The sequence below is a fragment of the Nycticebus coucang genome, chromosome 15 (genome assembly GCF_027406575.1).
Source record: "Nycticebus coucang isolate mNycCou1 chromosome 15, mNycCou1.pri, whole genome shotgun sequence".
NCBI lineage: Eukaryota > Metazoa > Chordata > Mammalia > Primates > Lorisidae > Nycticebus > Nycticebus coucang.
In genome coordinates this window covers 33,167,658-33,188,373 of record NC_069794.1, presented here as the reverse complement: position 1 = coordinate 33,188,373, position 20,716 = coordinate 33,167,658, and the positions used below count along the sequence as shown (strand labels likewise).

At 33.4% G+C, this 20,716-nt stretch overlaps 1 protein-coding gene across 16 annotated transcripts in view; it reads right to left on the bottom strand.

Annotated features, from left to right (window-relative positions):
- MYCBP2 (MYC binding protein 2) overlaps positions 1-20,716 on the bottom strand; it is a 309,994-nt gene that overhangs the window by 54,260 nt on the left and 235,018 nt on the right. For 9 of the 16 annotated variants that reach the window (XM_053563137.1, XM_053563138.1, XM_053563140.1 and 6 more), the window contains 4 exons: positions 20,046-20,201; positions 2,185-3,828; positions 999-1,168; positions 29-273 (listed from right to left, as the gene is read on the bottom strand). In XM_053563137.1, coding sequence (XP_053419112.1) covers positions 29-273; positions 999-1,168; positions 2,185-3,828; positions 20,046-20,201 — 2,215 coding nt within the window. The remainder of the gene's footprint in view (positions 1-28; positions 274-998; positions 1,169-2,184; positions 3,829-20,045; positions 20,202-20,716) is intronic. The other 7 variants (XM_053563143.1, XM_053563145.1, XM_053563147.1 and 4 more) reach the window with 1 other exon arrangement.

Below are 20,716 nucleotides of genomic sequence, written 5' to 3'. Positions count from 1 at the left end.
TGATGAAAACAATAATAGATTTTATTACCTAGCTAATGTCTGCAGGTAGAGACAAGGCATTTTCACAGGAAGATCCTCAGAAATGCCCTCTTTCACGCTGGGCAGCTGGGACTGGAATGGTTTTGCAGGATGGTAACAGAGAATGCTGGGTTCTGCGGCACTGCTTAGGGACAGCAGGAAGAGTGCATTGGCTTTAATCACCTGGTGAGCTTCCATGGTGGGCAAGGCACGAGGGGTCTTGACCTGCATTGGTTTTCTCCTAGATTGTTTGACCTGGAAAGAAAAAATTAAAGTAATCTTTTCCTACTTATAAAAAATCCTTAATTTCTTAAGCTTAGTATTCTGAGTTCTTAATAATAAGTTACTAAATACTTGCAAAATGATTTTAAAATAATGAGAGATGTTCAAAAATAACATTCACTTCGTGTTCATCTTAAGCTGACTGAATCTGTTTTATATGAAACACAAACCCTATTTCTTTTCTTTCCCTGGAAAAATTTAACATGTTAACTACTTAAATCTAAATGCAATGCTTTTTAAAAAGGAGAAAATAATCTCTGCATGTGTGTGTTCAGTGAAATTTTTTAGTTAGGTGTGCCACTAATGTGAACAGTCTTGAGTTTCCATAAGGTGTCCAATATAATTAGAGACTGAGAAAAAGAGAGAGGAGAGAAGAATAAAGAGAGAGAAGGTAAAGGGGAAAAGATATGTACATGTATAGAATAGTAATTAATAATAAAGAATTAACATGACAATTTTTCAATAAGGCATATGTAACAGGTTGTCTGTGTTATCCCCCCAAATGATTAATTTTTTAAATAAAAAACAGCTGACCCGGTACAAATGTTAAATTTGCATATTATTTCTGTTATAAAAACAGTTATTTACTATCAACCATGTGGAAATATCTGATATAAAAACACAATCATAAAGAGATTTTTATAAGGTATATCCATATCACAACATTCACAGTGTAGTCCAGATGGTGTAAAAAATACCTTCTCCCTTGCAGCGGCCTGTTTTTCACGGAGGTATTTTTCTCTACAGCGATCACACACCAGATACCAAGTGCTTCCTCCTATGCCACCATCACCACAATTACCAGCCCATCCTCCACAAAAATGCCCAATGCTATTGTAACCTTGTCCACCAGCATATCGGCCACAACCTTGAAACAACAGCAAAAATAAACATGTAACACTTCAAGTGTCCTTAATAGTTTGATCTTACATCTGATACATTAACGACAGAGTTAGCTTCTCAAAGTAAGCAAAATACCAATGCAAGAATCTGATTTTTTTCCTCCAGGTTATTAACTATATCAGAATAGCTTGCTTGACTAAAAAGCAATCCCTCGTCCACACTCTTAAACTCACTACTTTCAACACAGGTACAGCTTTGAAATGATGTTCTAAATATATTTTTTTTTTTATGATGATGCTCCAAATATTAGAGACACTTTATTTTTATACAGGCAGATTAAAAGAAATAGAGGACATGGGTATAATTAGATAAATGTAAAAATTCAATGAAATCACACAAAACAAGCATAAAATATTCTATAAGGATACATTTTCAGAAATGACATATTTATGAAACATTTGAGATATGATATATTGGAAAAGAAAAAAAATTAATCCTACTCATGTTACGTGAATTTTGAAATAATAGCTGATGTTACAGAAATCCTTCCATTTACCTAAAATGCAGTCTTCTATAAAACAATTGATATATTTTCATAGGAAAATGTCATAAGAAATCAGCATCATCTAATTTAATTTGCAGTTCTGAGCAGGAAAATACTAAAATTATAGGAGACTGAATATCAACTGGCATCTGTCCTGTGTATATGAACATGCCATTATTTCTACTGTGTTAAGATACCTTAATGGCACCCTTTATGGGTAACACATAGAATATTTAAAAAAAAAAACAATATTTCAAAATGTGCTATGTTAAAATAAAATAGTACAAAATTGCCTGACCATCACACCGTTAGAATTACTTTACTTGTGTTTACAACACCTACATTGATAATGTACTGTAAAATAACACTGTAAGATACTATAAATTCTAGGCAACAGTCTTCTCTACACCTTATGTAATTCACAGAACAGCTCAAGTTAGAAGTGACCGAGTTCATTAAAGAAAAAAGTACATATATGTCCAATAGTTATCATTTACCTGGGTGAGCTTGTCTCATGTGATAGGTCACTGGGTATGGATGTGACTCTCCACACAGCTCACAGATGGTGTCTTTCTCTGGTCCTCCCACTGCCAGCTGGGCCATCTCTCCAAACAAATTACCCCTGGGTCTAACTTCTGCCTTTTCTTTTTTCTTTTTTTCCTTTTTGGCCTTCTTATTCTCTTTCTCACATTCTTTCTTTTTAAGGACAGCACAGGAACCAGGACTTGGAAAGATCATATTCTGAGAAGCAGCTTTGATTGTAGCCAAAGAGATGTCTTCCCAAAAAGCCACTAAATGTTGTAAAGTTAAGGGAAGAGGAGATTTAGACTTCATTGTGTGATGCATGGACATTTCAAAAGTGGCTTCGGTTTTCCCATCCTCACACTTTTCATGCAGAGGCGGTTCCTTAAGCATGGACAACACCTTATTTTTATTGATGCTACCCATCTTAGATATATCTGGTCCATGAGGTGCAATATTAAACATATTCAGTGCAGATGATATTTCCAACGAGTGTCTATTTTTTAACTTGGTTTCTTTTTCCTCTGTAGGCTGCTGGCTATTTAAACTACTCCTTATCGGAGCATGTTCTTTGGAAAGTTCAGGATTGAATTTCAAGAAAGAAGAACAAGCCATTGCATCATGTACTATGCCCTCATGCCACAGGAAGGAGGCAAAGACTGCTCTGGCACACTCAGCCACAGAAGGAGACATGGCTTGCTTGGCTGACTCTAAAGATTTGGATCCATCTCCTTTGAAAAGAAAACTAGACTTTTCTTTTTTGGGCCTGGTGTGCCTATTAGCACATTTGCGACTTATTTTGGGGGATGCTCTCATTTCCTGTTCATCTTTCAGTGGTGCTTTTCCGATGCTGAAATGAACTTTATTGGAACCCTCATCCACACTCTTAAACTCACTACTTTCATCACAGGTACTGTCTGTTAGACTATTTGTTTTTAAGGTACTTGAGGTGCACACTTCAACCACCTCACTATGAAGGTTTTCCTGTACCACATGGGGAGAAGGAGCTCTGTTTTCAGATCCAGGAGAATCTTTAGAATCCTTTGGTACTGATTTTGGTTTTGGTGATGTCGATCGCCCCCTTAACGGTTCTGTGAGGGGCATTTTCTTCTTACGGAGGGTATCTGGATCAAGTGTGTATGAGTCTGATTTGGAACGTTCCCGAGGAGGATCAAGTTTTGTCTTAACAGGAGCAGTGCTTTTTTGAGGTAGATTTTTATCATGTGGTGAGGAGGAGCGTGGAGAACTAGTGCCTGCTGGGCTAGACCTATTGGAGGGGAGAGTCTTTGGCTTAGGAGATGATGACCGAGAACCTGGTCCTGGGGATTCGGCTCTAAAGCTAGAAGATATCCTCCCCTCAGATTTCAGCGTCTGCAAGGTGTTATGGTTGGGGGACAATGACCTACTATGGGAATCTGATCTCAACTTTGCAGCATCAGATTTTAACATCAGGGATTCACTGGCAGATAAACTGTCTGTACCCCTTGACTTCTTTTGGTCAGCAGTAGTCCGGCTCATACGTCCATCAGGTTTAAGTGATCTGCTGTGTTTAGATGACAGCTCTGATTTTCCTGATGTACAGGCTGGTCTAGAAGATGTCAAGACATTTCCTCGGTCACCTGTATGATCCATTTCATAGTGAAACTTGTTAATAAAATTATAACTGACAATTTACCAGTAAACAGTGACATAAAAAACACAGTTACCAAGACATAAACAAAACAAAGGACAACTACAAAATTTATAGTTTTTTGGTACACAATAATACTGGAATAATATAGGAAAGAAGGGCAAATATTTTCCACAATATTTTGACTTCATGATTATACAACTATCACCATTAATATTATTTCATGGCTGTAAAACAGACTAAACAAATAATACGTAGGTACTAGTATAAATTATCACTGATCTCTGAACCTCACCTCTAATACAATAATAATTTAAATTCAGTGAGGGACTAGAAAGAGAAAAAATATAACTGATTTTGAAAAAGAAATTATGAAAACATGTATTTTAAATATGAAGTAGGCTAAATTTCAAGTAGACTAAAACCTCACATCCTAGTGTAATGGTAGAGGTTTTTTTTGAATTAGAAAATGGAATCTATACATAGATACATCTATCATTTTCAAGTGTATTAATAAATACAATTAGGCTAATAAAGAGCTACTTAGGAAACTCTTTTTTAGTGACTGTATTAGAATAATTAACATATGAATGTCCTAAAACTATTATTAAGTTACATGTAATTCAGGCTGTTAATTAGAAACAGGTTGTATTCCAAAAGTTCACAATCTTAGTGAGTTACAACTCAGAGCTTGTGTCCCCTTGGAAACAGGGAAATGGCGGGATCCTCAGAATGAGTAGTACAAGTCTGAATTACAAGCCTTTGAAACAAGGAGTGAGGAGAAGATGCAAAGAATAATCTGCTCATTCTAAGGCAAAGAAGTCAATACTTCTGCACGGATACCATTTGTTTCTGCCATCCGGCCTTCAGTCAGTGTCTCTTTCCTACTACTTTATGCTTTTCTCTGAGACACTCGAGCCAGTCTGCCTTTGTCCACAGTACAGGACAAACTTCATCTTTCCTCCTCAAAAGGAAAATGCCAACTGCAAGTGATGTTAGTTAGCTGTTAGGAGAAAAGCAATCTGACAGAAGGGATTCAAGAAGTATAAAAAACTAAAATTCATAAACTTGCTATAAGTATTTGTATTTATTTAAAAAAGGATTCCTAGGATATTGAAACAGATTTGTTAATTGGTTAGAACTGCAGGTTTTTCTTTTAAGAGAAAAAGGGATGTCAACAAATTTGGGTGATGTACGAAGATGTTTTTTGGCTTGCGCTGTGTGTAGGCATGTCAGGTCATACTCTCCTCATCTATCGGTGGTCAGGACAGTCATGCTGTAGAATCTGTCCTTCTCATAGAAAGTCTTCAAGAGCTGGTTTGTCTTGTTACTCTTCACTGATGTAGAGCGTCTAGCGTGGGTCTTAGAATACAGTAGGTGCTCAATAACTATTCGTTGAATGTGTAATCAATCCCTATTTTCTGAATTTTTTTTCCTGCTCTTCCCAACTTTCAGGTTCTTTAAGAGACTACCTTTTACAATTATCACTCTTACGGCCACAGGGCAGAGAAGAACAGCAGTCACTGTTGTGTTTAGGTCTAGATCAGTGGTTCTCAACCTTCCTAATACCATGACCCTTTAATACAGTTCCTCATGTGGTAGTGACCCCAACCATAAAATTATTTTCATATACCTGTAGTTGTACGGAGTATATGTGATGGTTTTGGGTGGCCCCTGTAAAAGGTTCATTCGACCCCCAAAGGGCTTGCGACAGACAGGTTGAGGACCGCTGGTCTAGATGTTTGCAAGTTATTATGTGGGAAATAAGAAAGTATGACAAGTAGCCTATTTAGGACACAATGATGAACAAATGTATTTTAAACATGTCAATGCTTAAAACATATAATTGCTTTTATTCATCCAAAGAGCAAAAATAATTATTTTCACAATACTTTATTATTCTATCACAAATTTCCTTTGTCATACATGTGCTCCTTTTTATAAATGAGGTATGAGACCGGGCAAAATTTGGGGAAAAAGTGTAGAAAAAAATCACAATACAGAATTCTCAATATTGTTGGTGTGTTGGGAGACACAGATCAACAGATGTGTTCTTGATAAATAGGTACTCTCAGATTGTTCAGGAGTAGTTTAAGAAATTACTGTCTATTTTATCTTATTGATCTACGTAATAACATAGATGAAATCTCATAATCAATTGTATTTGTTAGAATTAAACATTAATTCTAAGCCGAGTCTTGGTTATTAATTTTGAGTATGTGATGTTCAGAGCATTAGATTTTATTAATCTGAGAGTTCGTCAAAACATTTATTATATAAAGTGAACCATACATAATCAGGAATCTAGACAGAAAGGTAGTGACTCTTTTACATTTGGTACCCTTCTCTCCAAAAAATCAAAGAGGTTTTCTTTGTAATTTATAAAAAAGGACTTGTTTTAGGATTTATAACATAATGGGCAGGGTTCCTGACAAAAGTTTTCCATTACCTGTCTGAAATATATCCTAACAGCTGACCTGCACATGTGCTTCATGCAAAGAAATGGTGAAAACATTTTTCTAATGCTTTATCTAATCCTAAGTGCACATACACTCACGAGAGTAGGTATTTCCTCATAAAAGGAATATCCTCTGTGGTTTGCTGAACAATAGATTATATCAAATATCAGGAACACTACTTGTCATATGTGAGCAAAATGTTTGCTGTACAGACAGTGTTAGAAAGCAGAGGCATCTGTGCGCCTTATTTCTCTACCTCTAGTAGTGGTGAATATTTTAAGACCTGGAAGTGGTGACAGATCATTATCTGCTGGAATTCAAGTGCATAAATAATGGCAGAAGTATTTCTTTCTGAGATATGCTTTTCAAATCATAATTAAATCCTCCTAAAAATATTTACTTTTCTGAAATATACTTCATATTATTTTTTAAAAAGACTATGTTACTTTTAAGTCCATAGCCTAATTTATGTTTATCTCCTTGAGCTGGGTTTCAAATGTTTTGTAGCATGTAATAAATATGTACTAAAAACTGCCATCTTGTGGATACTCAAAATATCAACAAATATAAATACTTAAAATTATCTTTAGATCATACATAATATTTTCATATTATCTTGTAATTTAATGATTATGTTTATCATATGTAAGTTTAAAGATTATGAGGCAAAAATTTTTCTAACCAAAGTAATCCTAAATAAATAATACAAGACAGAAATTTACTGCATTAAAACAAATTAAATGTTAAATATACATTAAGTATGTAAATGCTAAGTATTTATTCACTAAATGACCCCAAATGATTTTTTGCATACCAATATAATAAATTAACAGGTTATATGATACCATACTATAATATACCACAAATACTGTAGTATAAATGTCATAATATGTAGTATGAATCATTACATGATACTAACAAAATATTCTATCTTACATATTACATAGTTCAGTTTATGTAATACTATTTACTATACTTTATAATTTCTATTTACATATTTATTTTATTCTGTCAGTTATACAAAGGAGAAATATAAAATTTTTATACCCATTTCTATAGTAATTACTTGAAAAATGTATGCAATATTATTAGCCATTGCTGCAAAATTTCTTTTTGATAAAATTTTCTTAAAATATGAGACTTTAAAAGTTTAAATATTACCTTAAGACAAAAATGTGTATTTTACAGTATTTTAAGAGACAAAAAGCATATTTTTGAAATATCTGAAATTTTGTCAACCGTCAATAGTTTAAACATTTCTAAGTTGAAAACACTAAGTTCTTAAGAAAATACTATAAGGAAGATTCATGCCAGGGCAGGGCAGGTAGGTTTATATGTGAGTCCCAGTAACTAAGTTAAACTAAAAAAAACTTTAATTATCAAAGTGTTTCTTATAAAAAGTTAAAATAGCGTAACTGATTTTTACATTACATAAATTGTAAGACTAAATTGTCACATAGTTATCATATTCTTATAGATAACAATGTGCTTTCTGCCTTATACAAATCTTTTTCTAATAATAGTGATTTTTAAAATTCCACCAATTAAGCATTTCTTTCTTTCTATATACCTATTTTATTTTTTTAAGACCTCATAAAGGTTTAAAATTAGAGTAATATTTAACCTATAAACATGCATAATAATTAGAAAATCTATAGTATATTGAACAGGAACATCACAAATTAACCCAAACATGAAAATTTAAATAATATGATAAACTTCAATTTAAAAAATGGAATGGGATGGAAATGACTGAGGTGAACTAAAACTTCTTTATTGACACTTCCTATGTTCAATAAAAATGACCCATCCATGAATGCATGTATACCCACCCTTCAGTTTGTGAGACAGAGATGAAAGAGCAGAGGCAGGCCCAGCTACACCATAATTTTTGTAAATGCGCTCACGAGAAGCAAGGTTGCGAGATGGAGATTCTACAGTGGAAAACATTGGCAAAGAAGCAGCACAGATTCAATGGAAAAAAAAAAATTTAGCAGAGAACACAAGCAAAAACAAAGCATTTCAAGTGGTATGCAACTATAAACTGTTATTTGAAATAGTTTATATTCTGCTAAATTTTTCAACAAGTTTGTACTTCTTTAAAACTGTAAACAAAGTTCAAATTAACTAATTTAGATTAGTAATATATGTTACATATATATTTCCAAATGTGTTAAATTAAAAACAAGGCTCATGGCTCTGATTAAATCAAATTTGAGCATTTCTTTTTATGTAAATTTTTCTTCAGCTCAGTTTTTCTTTAATTTGGTGCTCAATTACTTATAAATAAAGATTTCTAAGTATTTTTTTATGGTAAAGATAAATGTTACTTACAGTTTAACCTAACATCACTTGGGCTTTTTCTTTTTTTCTGGATTTTTTTTTTGGTTATCTGGTTTTCTGAATGGAACCATTATTGTCATTTTCCAGACATATTTCAGAATGGACTCAAGTTGACATTTATGTTTGGCTACTTGTCTGAGCCCATCTTCCGTGAAAAAGTTAATGCTAACCCCAGTGTTTGTTTGTTCTATAGATCCTATTTCTGATATTGTTTATTTATAGTCTCACAACACAAACAAAGCAAATAAAATTTACAAGTCACTAGAAAATGTTAAAATCCACAATTTACCATGCAGAAAATGAAGTACTTAACATTAAGTAATTTATCTTTTCTCAAACAATTAACAGGATCTTGAAAGTGTAGTCTTTTAACAGCAATATGCTAAAAACATCGCCATCTCAATCTGAACAAATTCTTGTACTTGAAATTTTAATTCATAGCAATCAAAGTAAAACTAATCAGTTGAGCTGAAATAAATTTAGGCAATAAGGAGATAATTGTCTTACTATAATTGAAATAAAAAAATAGATACGACACACACTCTCTTTAAAATAATGAAAATACTGTTTTTGTTTCACTATTATGGCCAAGATTAAGATGAATGACTCATAAATTAAGAAGTCGTTCGATGTAGGATATGGAGTATGTATTACGTGTCAGACAATATTCTAGGCATATGTATTATGTGTCAGACAATATTCTAGGCATTGGAGATACAATGATGAACAAAAGCAAAAGAACAAAAGCTGTTCTCATGAATCTTATTTCAGGTAAAAAAGAGAAAATGAACAATTAAGTACATACTATATTAAGTACTGATAAACTCAGTAGTTACATAAGCATACAGATGTTGGGTGATAGTCCACGACTGGATAACACCACTTACGAGTGATGCCTAGAAGAGGCCAAAGGTTTGGGACATTCCTGGGAATGCAGAATTGATGAGGATGCAGAGAGGAAACTAGGAATGAGTAAGTATCAGTGAGGCAGAAAATACCCAGCAGGTAAATGCATGTATTTCTAGGAAGACAGATCTTTTGTGTCAGAAACCGTTGATATTTAAGTAAAATGAGATCTTAGAATTGAGAATTTTACAACACAAAAAGCACAGACTCAAACAGCAGTTCTTGTGAACAGGGACTAAAAGCTTGAATGCAGTGGGTTCAAGAGAGACTAACAGACGACAGAGAGACAGCCTTGTATGTGTCATAAAACCATCTACTAAATTCTTAATTAGTTTTAAGTATCCTTCACTTTGAACAAATCTATAAACCCCAAAAGGTGCCACATGCTGCAAATTCTTATGCTACTTAAATCTCATATAACACACAGTCTGCAGGTTATTACTGAAAAAATCAATTAGGAGGGCGATACACTTCTCTTCTTCAAGAGATGAAATAGAAAAGTGGCAGTTTCTGAATGGAACAGTTAATTCAAAGTGAATTAAATCTGCCAATGGAGGAAATGTCTCCTAGCCCAGTACTAAAACCTATGATGACTAGTTCAGTAGAAGGATAAAGGAGTAGAAAATCAGAATACCTACCTGAAGGGACTTGGAGAACATCCTCCTAACTAAAGTATCACAAGAAAGGAAAAGTGAACATCCAATGTATTCAATACTAATATGAAACCAGTAGACAGACAACTACATGCCCACATTAGAGAAAAACACAATTAAATTTGGTTTGGGGGGGAAGTGCTATGGTAAGCTCTCACCTAATGGGCATAATTAGAGTATATGGCATACCCCCTAGGTTAAGGGCTCAACTCTAACTTGGACTTTACCTAACAAACACAAACAATGCAATCTAATCTTCTGTATCCTCATACTAATCTGAAATAAAGAAATGAAAATCAGAATACCACCTCAACTGGAAGCACTCATAAAGAGCAATACGAAAAACTGTAAGGACACTTGTAAGGTAAGATGTAAGAACAAACTCCAGGAAAAGAGTTTGAAGCCAAATGGGCTTGAAGTATTTTCAATATGTTACAAAGCCTGGAAAGACTGGATTCCTAACTATGCCTCAGAGTGAAAAAGAAGAAATGTTTCTTGAAATGAAAGTCTAAAACAAGCTATGGTTAGAAACAACATTTACTCTACACATGAAAGTTTTACAAAATCTGCTCATGTTTAAACATACTTTGATAAAGTTATAGTTAAATTTAAGACTATATGTATTGATATCTTTGTACAAAAGAAAGAAAGCTGAGTGACTTTTTGAAATAGGGATTAAGTAATCATGCTCATTCAAGAAATCCTGTTACACAAGCAATTATTAAATTTATCTCCATAAAATTTTGATTCTTTTTTTGAGTATCATATAGTTAAATAAAGAGGATAATATTAAAAATAATTCAGAAATTCAGAATTTTTCTGCAATTTGAAAGTCAAAAGTGGCCATTTGAAGTCAATGTTTGTTTACTATGAAATTTCCCCATACAAACAACTGGTTCTTTTTGTGTCATTTTCTTTGCTCTAAACCCAAAGTTCCCTGAGTCACTTCATTTTCTAGTTACACAGACTTTGAGTTCACTGTATACTGTACTTTAACAAAACAGTATATCTTTTCTCCTTAATAAGGAAAGAATTCTCCCTTCAGTTTAGCAAAGACAATGGTGGTTTTGTTGTAATTATCAGGACCCTGTTCTTATTATTGAGATAAAAAAAACAAGAATCATCAAGGCATCTGTCACCATCTGGCAGGTTTTGGGTTTTAAACAATAGCAGATACTCTTTATTAAGGTTTAGTCAACAATTAAGCAAGGATCTGAAGTGTTAAATTTCACAATGAAAAATCAATGAAATCTATCAAAAGCCCATAATGACAGAATTGATATTCTAATGGATCCTAATATAAACTCCCACAAGTTACTGTACTTCAAGTACAGTATAAACTCCCACAAGTATGTGAAGTAAAACTCAGGTTCGAGCAATCATTTTAGAAAAGGATCAATTTTAGCATTTTTTACATCTAATTTGCTGATTTCTTATTATATACTATCGTCAAGCTGTGACATTACCCATAATTTACTAACTTTTAGGTAGGAAACATTAAAAGAATTTTCAACAGGACATTAAGAAAGACAATATAATGAGGGAGAGGGATCAGTGTGCTCCCACCTACTGGGTACAGTGTAAGGGTACGTGGCACACCTCTGGGTGAGGAGCACTACAACCTAACAAAACACAAACACTGTAACCTAATCAGATTATACCCTCATATTAATCTGAAATAAAAAAAGAAAAAGTCAGTATAAAGGAAAAACTAATCTTTGGGTGTAATTTTGCTTCTTATGTTGTCTAGTTCTCAATCCTGAGGAGGAAGGCGGTATCCGGTCACAAATTTTATAGTCTTAGTAAAACTACCAGATGCAATCCTAATGAACATATTTGATAGAACTTGATGAAGTTCTTTCACTGTACCCCGTTCATGCTTTTCATACCTACATTTATGTGTATGATTGTATTTTTTAAAATGTGAGAAAGAAATCTTCTAATTCTATAGGTCCTTCACAAATAATGATGCTAAGATTTTGCCACATTTATGATCAAATGATATAAACAATATTACTGAGTTTCTTCCCCCAATTTAAAACCCAATAATTGCACATTTGTATTCTCTGAATAGAACTTCAAATATTTCTGACAGCATAGGCTCCTATAGCAGGCAGTAAATGGTTAGGTCGAGTTCAGATATTCTGAAAATTAATTATTAATGTTTAATTAATTTTAATATTTAAATAATTCAACAATATTTTAAAACTATTTTATTATCAACAGTTCTTATAGAGATAATATATAAATTGTACTTTCAACTTGTCAAAAGATGTGTGTAACCAAATAATATGCAGCTAAGTATAAGCATAATTAAGTATAATTATTATTTTCACTTCTGTAAGCATTTCAGAAGTTTTAAAACAAGGTGATATGGCTGGGGTTTTTTTTTTTTTGACAGTGGTGACTGTTATATACTGTTAGCTATGGCAGCTGTCTGGACTGATAGCTTTAAACATAGTATCACCATATAGCTAATATATCCCCTATCTTTCTTTGTAGCAAATTCGTCAGGAGAAATATTGAACTATGTGAATGATAAAGGAGCTTAAAACATGGAATAAGATCTAAAATTTATTTATATAAATGCTAGTATACTCCAGGAAGGCTATGTCAACCAGTTTGATGAGGGTATTTCAAATTGTATATAAAACCAGTGCATGATGCCCCATGATTGCATTAATGTTCACAGCTATGATTCAATTAAAAAAAAGGAAAGATAGGATGACATTCCCAAATTAAGGATAAACTAGAAATAAGCTTTTCATCAGACTATGATACTAATCTACATGATCTGAATGAAGAAAAGAAAACAAAGTAGAAGGAGATATCTAGTAGATATCTATCATGTAATGTTTCTGTAAATGATTTCTAGTTATAAGTAAACTTAAATAAAACATAGTCATAGCATATTACTGAAAATGTGCTAAATCCTTAGTAAATACGGTTAAGGAAAATAGTATTTAGGAAAACCACATCATTTCAGAGTTTATGATAGCTGAGAAAGGACAATTCTAAGCATAATTTCATAGAAAGAATAACTTCAAAAAATTTGAAGAAAAGATAGGTACTGCTTCTTAAGCAATAACTTAAGACATAAGAGGGTTGGTTATACTCTCAAAAACAAAGACTTCACTTTCCACAAAATGCTTATCATTTGCAAGGGAAAAAAATGCTAACTATATATCAGAGAAATCAGAGTCTTTGGTCAAGTGATTAATATCAACCATAACTGTTTATTGTCTCCAGAAATGATAGCCTGCTGACACAATGCTTACATTTACAATGCACAAAGATAGCTAAAAACTATGGGGGGAAAAGTGGTTTTGGATAAGGTACTTCTAAATTAATGTCTGCAGAAAGGAAAAAAAGAAAAAGGCAGATATCAGCACTGCACTACCTGGCAACAGGGATATGTGTTAATTACAGAGAAGGACTACTTCTTTCTTTTTTTATTATGAGTAGAATGGAGGATTTTTTCCCCCTTAATGTCTAACAAATAACTGAGCAGCATGATCAGAACAGCCTTGCGATACTGTGAATTACCCACCTGGCAAAAGTTTACTAGGCATTATTATTGGAGGATTTAAGGTATAAAATGGAAGGTTGGGCTACATACATATACAAGATAGCTGAAATGCAGTAGAGAAAAAACCACTGGAGGGAGTTAGCAGACTCTCACATGTAAGTCCCAGATTTGCCAACATGGGCAAGTCACCAAGAATTCTCTCATCTCAACATGAGAGCTGGATGACTTCATAAGGCTCCTTGAACAATAGAAATTATGCTATCATATGACTAAAGGTTGCTGATAGTGTAGATTTCTCATTATAAATAAACTGAAGGGGGGAAGAAAGACAATCTAATGATAAGGATGAGAAGTCTGATTTTAAAAATAAACATTTTGTTTTGCTAAGCTTCAGTAATGAGATCTACCACAATGTAGAAGTTCGAGAGAATAACAAAGTAGGACAGATAATGGTAGACCTAATCCTTTCTAAATTTAATTAAGTGCAAAAATCACGAGAAGGCTTTAATGGTTTGTTTTACTAAAAGCGTATACATGAATAATTCAACAGTGCATTTTCAACCTGTCATTCAACAATGCCATCTTTAGAGATGGGAATGCTACATGTTTCTCATTTTCAAATTGTATTACAGTCTACTGGAGCTAAGTTATCCCACTGAGCTCATTTTTTTTCTTAAAATCTGCTTTTTGTTCTGTATTTCTGGGAGTAGATCAGCATATTATGTTTCAAAACAGTACAAAAGTGGATGTCACTCGAGACTTGCTTCCACAACTGTGATTCGCATGTCCTGTGCATTCTGCTGCTACGTATTTCTAAATTTGTTATTTTTTCTTTATCTCATCTGCAATTAACCTTAATTTAAGTCCTATTCAGCTTTTGCCTGGACTCCTTGTCTCCAACATTCCTTCTCCAGGACCTTTGTCACAATGTATTTTTAGTTATCTGTCACAAAAGTAAAACCGATCATATGTCGTTCCTTTTGTTTAATATTCTGCAGAGCTATCTAGAAGTCATTTAGAGAAACATTGCATTTGGGGGGTATTACTTCATGTATTTTCTTTTTCTTTGCTCAAACATCAACATAGTCTCTCCGTGCTAACTCTGAGCTGATAACTGCTTCCTACTTTACTTAGAAAAAACAGGAAAATGTGTGCCCAACACTATACGTTCTTTTTTCTCACCTGTACGATGATGAAAAACTATTCAGCCAACCTTTCCACTTTGCACTGGATCATATGTCCTTTTCTATGCAAGAATATTATTCTAGCTATTTTCTCCTCTATCATGAATTTTTCTCTACTGGATTACTCTCATTGGAAAACAGTCCTGGGGAGGGGTGGCTCCTGCCTCTAATACTAGCCCTCTGAGAGGCCAAGGAGAGTGGATCACTTGCACAGGAGTTTAAGACCAGCTTGAAAAAGAGCCAGACCCTGTCTCTACTTAAAAAAAAAAAAGAAAAAGAAAGAAAAACTAGCTGGGCACTGTGTAGGTACCTGCATTCCCAGTTACTCAGGAGGCTGAGGCAGGAGTATTGCTCGAGCCCAAGAGTTTGAGGTTGCTGTGAGCTATGATGTCATGGTACTTGACTCAGGGGGGTCTCTCAAAAAAATAAAAACAAAACCCAGCAATATTGATGTTCCTTTTTTCTGTTAACAAACACAACAAAAACCTCTCCAGATACCACATTTCTCTCCTTGTTACTCTAGTTTTTTTCCTTCTCTTTACAACAAATTTGACATTTTTCCTGAAACTCACTGTCTCCAGTTGCTCTTTCCCCTCTTTTTCTCTGGAACCCACTCTGGCAAAGCTTTAGTTTGATTTCTCCAAATGGGCCCTTTGGATGACTAGTGCTTAGAACAGCACCTGGCAGGTAGCTCAGGCAGTACTTGCCCTTTCAGTGGGCTCCTCTTAACTTCCTTTATGTTGCCCTAGTAGTTGGAATGCTCCTATAACTTCCTTTCCCCTCCCCACTTCTTCTTTGATCCATTCTTATGACTCCTTCTCATTAGAAGCTGCTTCTTTTTTGAATGCTTTCTTTAACCTCTCCTGGCTAAGTTAGGAGCTTTCTCTTCTATGTTTCCACTGTATCCTGAAAACACTGCTCCTGTAGCACTTACAACATACCACCAATTTTAAAATTATTTAAAAATACAGCTGTCTTTTAAAATATTCTAGAAGCCCTTCAAGATCAATAAACATATTTTCATAATTTGTCGGTCCCTATACCCTAGTATGATACTTAATAAAAGAAGCTGAATAAATGGGAGAATGAATAACCCACCTGAAGAAAGAAAGGCATGAAGGGTGAGATAAAGACAGGAGCCAATAAGGAGGTGGGAGGAGAGAGAGAGATAAAAGGTAAAATCTAGCTAGGAGAAAATGAATGCATGAGGGCACATTGTCTTATAAGCAACATCAGCATTCTTTTTGGTTTGAATTCCTAGAATGAAGTGAAGGGTAGATGAAGAAACTGTTTATGAAGAAGAAAAATAATCTGGGTCACAGCTTTTCTACTAGAGGAGATGGCTCAATTGAGTGCAGATAAATTCAGGCACATGACTAAAATGATTAAGATTTGCAGGATGTAGGATGTTAACTACAGATGTTACAGCCAAAATTAGAATAAATATATTGGTCATCGTGACAACTGTTACAAGTGAGAAAAAATTTTATCGAATTTTAATATCTGAATAAAAGCTGACCCCGGTTTCCTAAAATCTTTGATGAAAGCCATCAGATAATTTTTCTTTAGGAGCAGGACAAGATCTTAGAAAGTAGCTTAGTGTCACAAAACTAGTTGGGGGAAGAACAGAGTATAAACACGGGTCTCCTTCCTAAATCAAATGCTACTTCCACAAATCCTCACAGCATATCGTTTTTCTGATAGAGAATCTTGCTTAGAAGTCAATCAGTATAAACCTAGACTTATTACACATAATATCACCATAGGGTTGTTTGTTTTAATCACTTTACAATTTAAATCCTAAGAGAAAGAAAAATTATATTTCTTCTTTGAAGATGGATTCCAAGCAAATACTAGAAGATCTATCACACATAACCTTAAATTGAAGAAGTGATAATTTTAAATGTCTACAGTCAATAAATATTCCTTTGAATATGATGTGTAAGACACTGTAAGCAGTCATAGAACATAAAATGATACTCTGTTCAAAAGGTATAAAAAAGATAATGAAAAGAAGGAATGTAATATTCTTAAAGCAGTCATAGACATCATTCCCCCACGTCAGTCTACTAGAATCTTTTGGCTAAATTGCTTTCCAATTCTAAGAACTACATAACAATTTTCACAATTACAGAACAGTAAAGAAAAATTGCATATACATACTTCTTTTTTCTCATGCCTTTGTGTGCTTGCACACACACAGTAAGATAAGAAAAATCTGTAACTTTTATTTCTGTCATTATACTACTTCACTAGAGTAACAGTATGTATAAGAATTTTGCTAACTTAAATATTAACAAATTAATGCGCTAGATTGTTTTACATTCTAAAAATCAGTGAAAAAACTATGCCTCAGGGGAAAAAAAACCCAAAGAATTACTGATAATACTGCTCATAAAAATGCTAGATAAATTAAAATGTGGGACAGTTTATATGTGTCTTTGTAAAATTTGTCTAGCTAGCTGAGAACTTGAGTTACTATATTTAGGAAATCTTTCTTTCTTTTCAAGCGATGCTATATTTGAAAAATTAAACTATAAATCAAGCTGAACAAAGGTAATACCAAAGCCAGAACAGAATGCAAGCAGAAATTTAAAAAAAAAAAAAAAAAAATATATATATATATATATATATATATATTAAAAGTAGATTTTTACATTATCTAGGCAGGGCTGAATATTTACAACATAACCTTTGTAGTCAATAGAGCTGAACAGTAAGTTCTGGCTCTATCATTTTACTATGTATGTTTCTAGGGCAAATCATTTATCCTCTCTAAGCCTCCACCTCCTTACCTGTAAAACAGAGATAAAAGACATCACCTCCAATGAGCACTTAAGTACAGCACTTGGTACCTACTGGTGACATGAGTATCAGCAAATTTAGAAAATAAAGTCTTCTACACGTTTATTTTAATATTACAAATGCGTAATTTTAATATTACAAATGTGTAATTTTGCTAATTAGCACAGGAAAGTTCAGTGTGAATAAGCCCTCTTCTAAAGCAAAGTGAAATGCTAGTGGGGTGCAGGGCACTGAAGTTTAGGAAAGAGTATCTTAGTCAGGGAGTGTTGACAATGAGCACTCTGCCACATTTACCTTTTCTAACACCATCTAAAAAGTAATATTCTGAATTATTTTCAAAATATTAAAACTACTGTTCAGATTCCATACTTTTTTTAGTTATACTGAAGACTGGGACTTTGTTTTCTGGAATTTGGAAGTCAAACTTCAGTAATATTCTGCTGAGAGTAACAAGTTTCAAAAAAAAATCTAATTTCCATTGTTGGAATATAGGCAAGGAACGATTCGGAAAACTGACAATTGAAACATATCCAGACATGATTTCAAATTTGTTCCAGGATGGTGGTAAAGCAAATGGTGGTATTGATAACACTTACACACAATATACGTAAAATTACATTGACACAATGTCACTTGGAAATCTGTTACTCCCTAAAAGAGACAAATCAAATATTTTTATGGTCTGTATAGCTTGTTTTGAAATACTTTATTAATTAAACTTGGTAAAATAAAAATAGTAATTACATTTGTTTTTGTGAAGACTGCAATGACCCCTTTGGTAGAACAAAAAAGATCCTTACTTCATAGTTATTTTTCAGCTCTGAAATAGGAAATTTCTCTTTTGAATTTAAATTCCAATATAAATTTGAACTTCTATTAATAATATGACTGATCATGATTTTTTTTTTCCTTTTTGAGTTTTCCCTTATCATTACCTTTAAAATTTCCTGCAACCTAGGTATTACAATCTAGGTATTACAACTGCAAAAAGTCTGTTGTTCCCTAATAACTAAATCCTCACTTCTCTTTCATTCTTCCGAAATAATATTTTATCATAGATGGAAAAACTATTTCAAATGTGACACTATCTTGTTTCCTTGAAATTCTTCTCTTATAAGACATTCAAGTAAAAATTATACATGAACTGCGATAATAATAAACTAGAAATTAGTAATTATTTATATTTCTAAACCAATTTCATTAAATTTCCCCCCCATAATGTACAGTGGAAATCTAGAAGAGTTTATACTTTTCTATGCTCTCCACCTATGGTGGGTAATAATATACTAATGAATAACATTATTTGGAAACTATAAACTACTCTGGTTCTTAGTAAAAACTAAAGCAGCTAGCATTCTCTTAAGTAATCCTTGTAACAGTCATCTAAAGTATTTTTGTAGAAAAATAACATAGACACAAGAGTGAAAGTACTTTATCAAAGCAAAGAGGTCATGCACTTCAAACATCGGTGTACGAGCTGAGCCTTCATGAATCATCTCCTTCAGTTAGTGTGTTTACGAGTTGTACAGTCAACATGAAAACTGAATGCCAAGAACAGCACATCATGTCACACTGCAAGGAGCTCTGAGCAGTTTATGTGGAAGGCTTGGGAAGTTATTAAGAAAAAAGAACACTTAGTTAAGTATAATTTATTTGGGTCTCATTTTTATACCAGCGTAAATAAATCATGGACTGCCATTAAAAAAAAAAAGGCAGAGTTGGAATCAAATGATCAGTTTAACGTATTAGGAACAAAAACAAAAGCAAAATAAAAAGAAACAGGAAACAACAATTTGAAAAAATTTAAAACCTAAATTACTATACTTTATGTAGATATAAAATTCACTGAGAAGAAACAAACCTGTCAAACAAATACAGTCTCTTTCCTACCCACTGGTATAGTGAAATAGATTAATTCTTTTGGGGCAACTCAAAGTAACAAAAATCCAATGTATTATAAAGAAAGTTTTCCCTGTAACCAGTGATTACCACAGTCATGCATAATAAAGTAAATTTTTTTAAATCAAATATGGTTTTCTTAACAACATTCTGCAGAATGTATTTTCTTATACTGAAAATAGAATTGAAAGCATAATAGTCATATTTTAATAACTACTCATAATTAAAAAATGTGTGATTAAAAGAAAATGTCTTAGTTGCACAATGTCAGCTCAGAATAGCTTAGAAACTTCAAAATGTGGGAGGGGATAAAATCCTAATTAAATGAAACCAGTCAGGTGAGTTAATAAGTAATTAGTAACTAATAAATAACTCAGAACAAAGCTTCAGAAATGCTTGATGAGGCAAGTAAGGCTTGACAGACTTACTCTGAAGCTGAGGCTGCTGGAAGGAAAGGGGCTGTCCAAACACAAATGGGCTGTGGACTAGGGAAGAGGGAGGTTTTGCAGCTTGATCAAAGATGGAAGGAGCTGGGAGATTGGGTCGTGACTGAATGGAATTCAATATGGCACTCAGTTGGTCACCTGCAGTGGGCAAAACAATCAAAACTACAACGTGTTACTCATTAACATCCAAAATGGCAAAGTAAATGGTGTTTTATGACATTCAGATAAAGTTAAACACTAAATGAAACCATGCCAATTCAGAAATGCTTGAAGGTTGGTGAATATTATCCTCAAATTAGGGAACAAATTCTGCATGCCTTTTTTTTTTTTTTTTTTTTAACGGAAGCACTCATCAAACCTTACAGAGCAGCCTACCTACAAAAAGAGATCCATTTAAATTCATAGTATCATCTCTCATTATTTATGGGAGAATACAGAGTCTGTGGAGAATCTACAATAGGTTGCTTCGATATTGCACAGATATGAGTGACGATGTAAGTAAATGACATCTCCACAGTGCCTAACCATGACTGAAAGCACCCCGGCTAATCTGCAATATATTTATACAGAAAATAAATATATAGTGCCAACTGTTTTTCTTTAAAATGTGGAATTAACGGAGGCAAAGTATATTTTTTTATCATGGCAATATA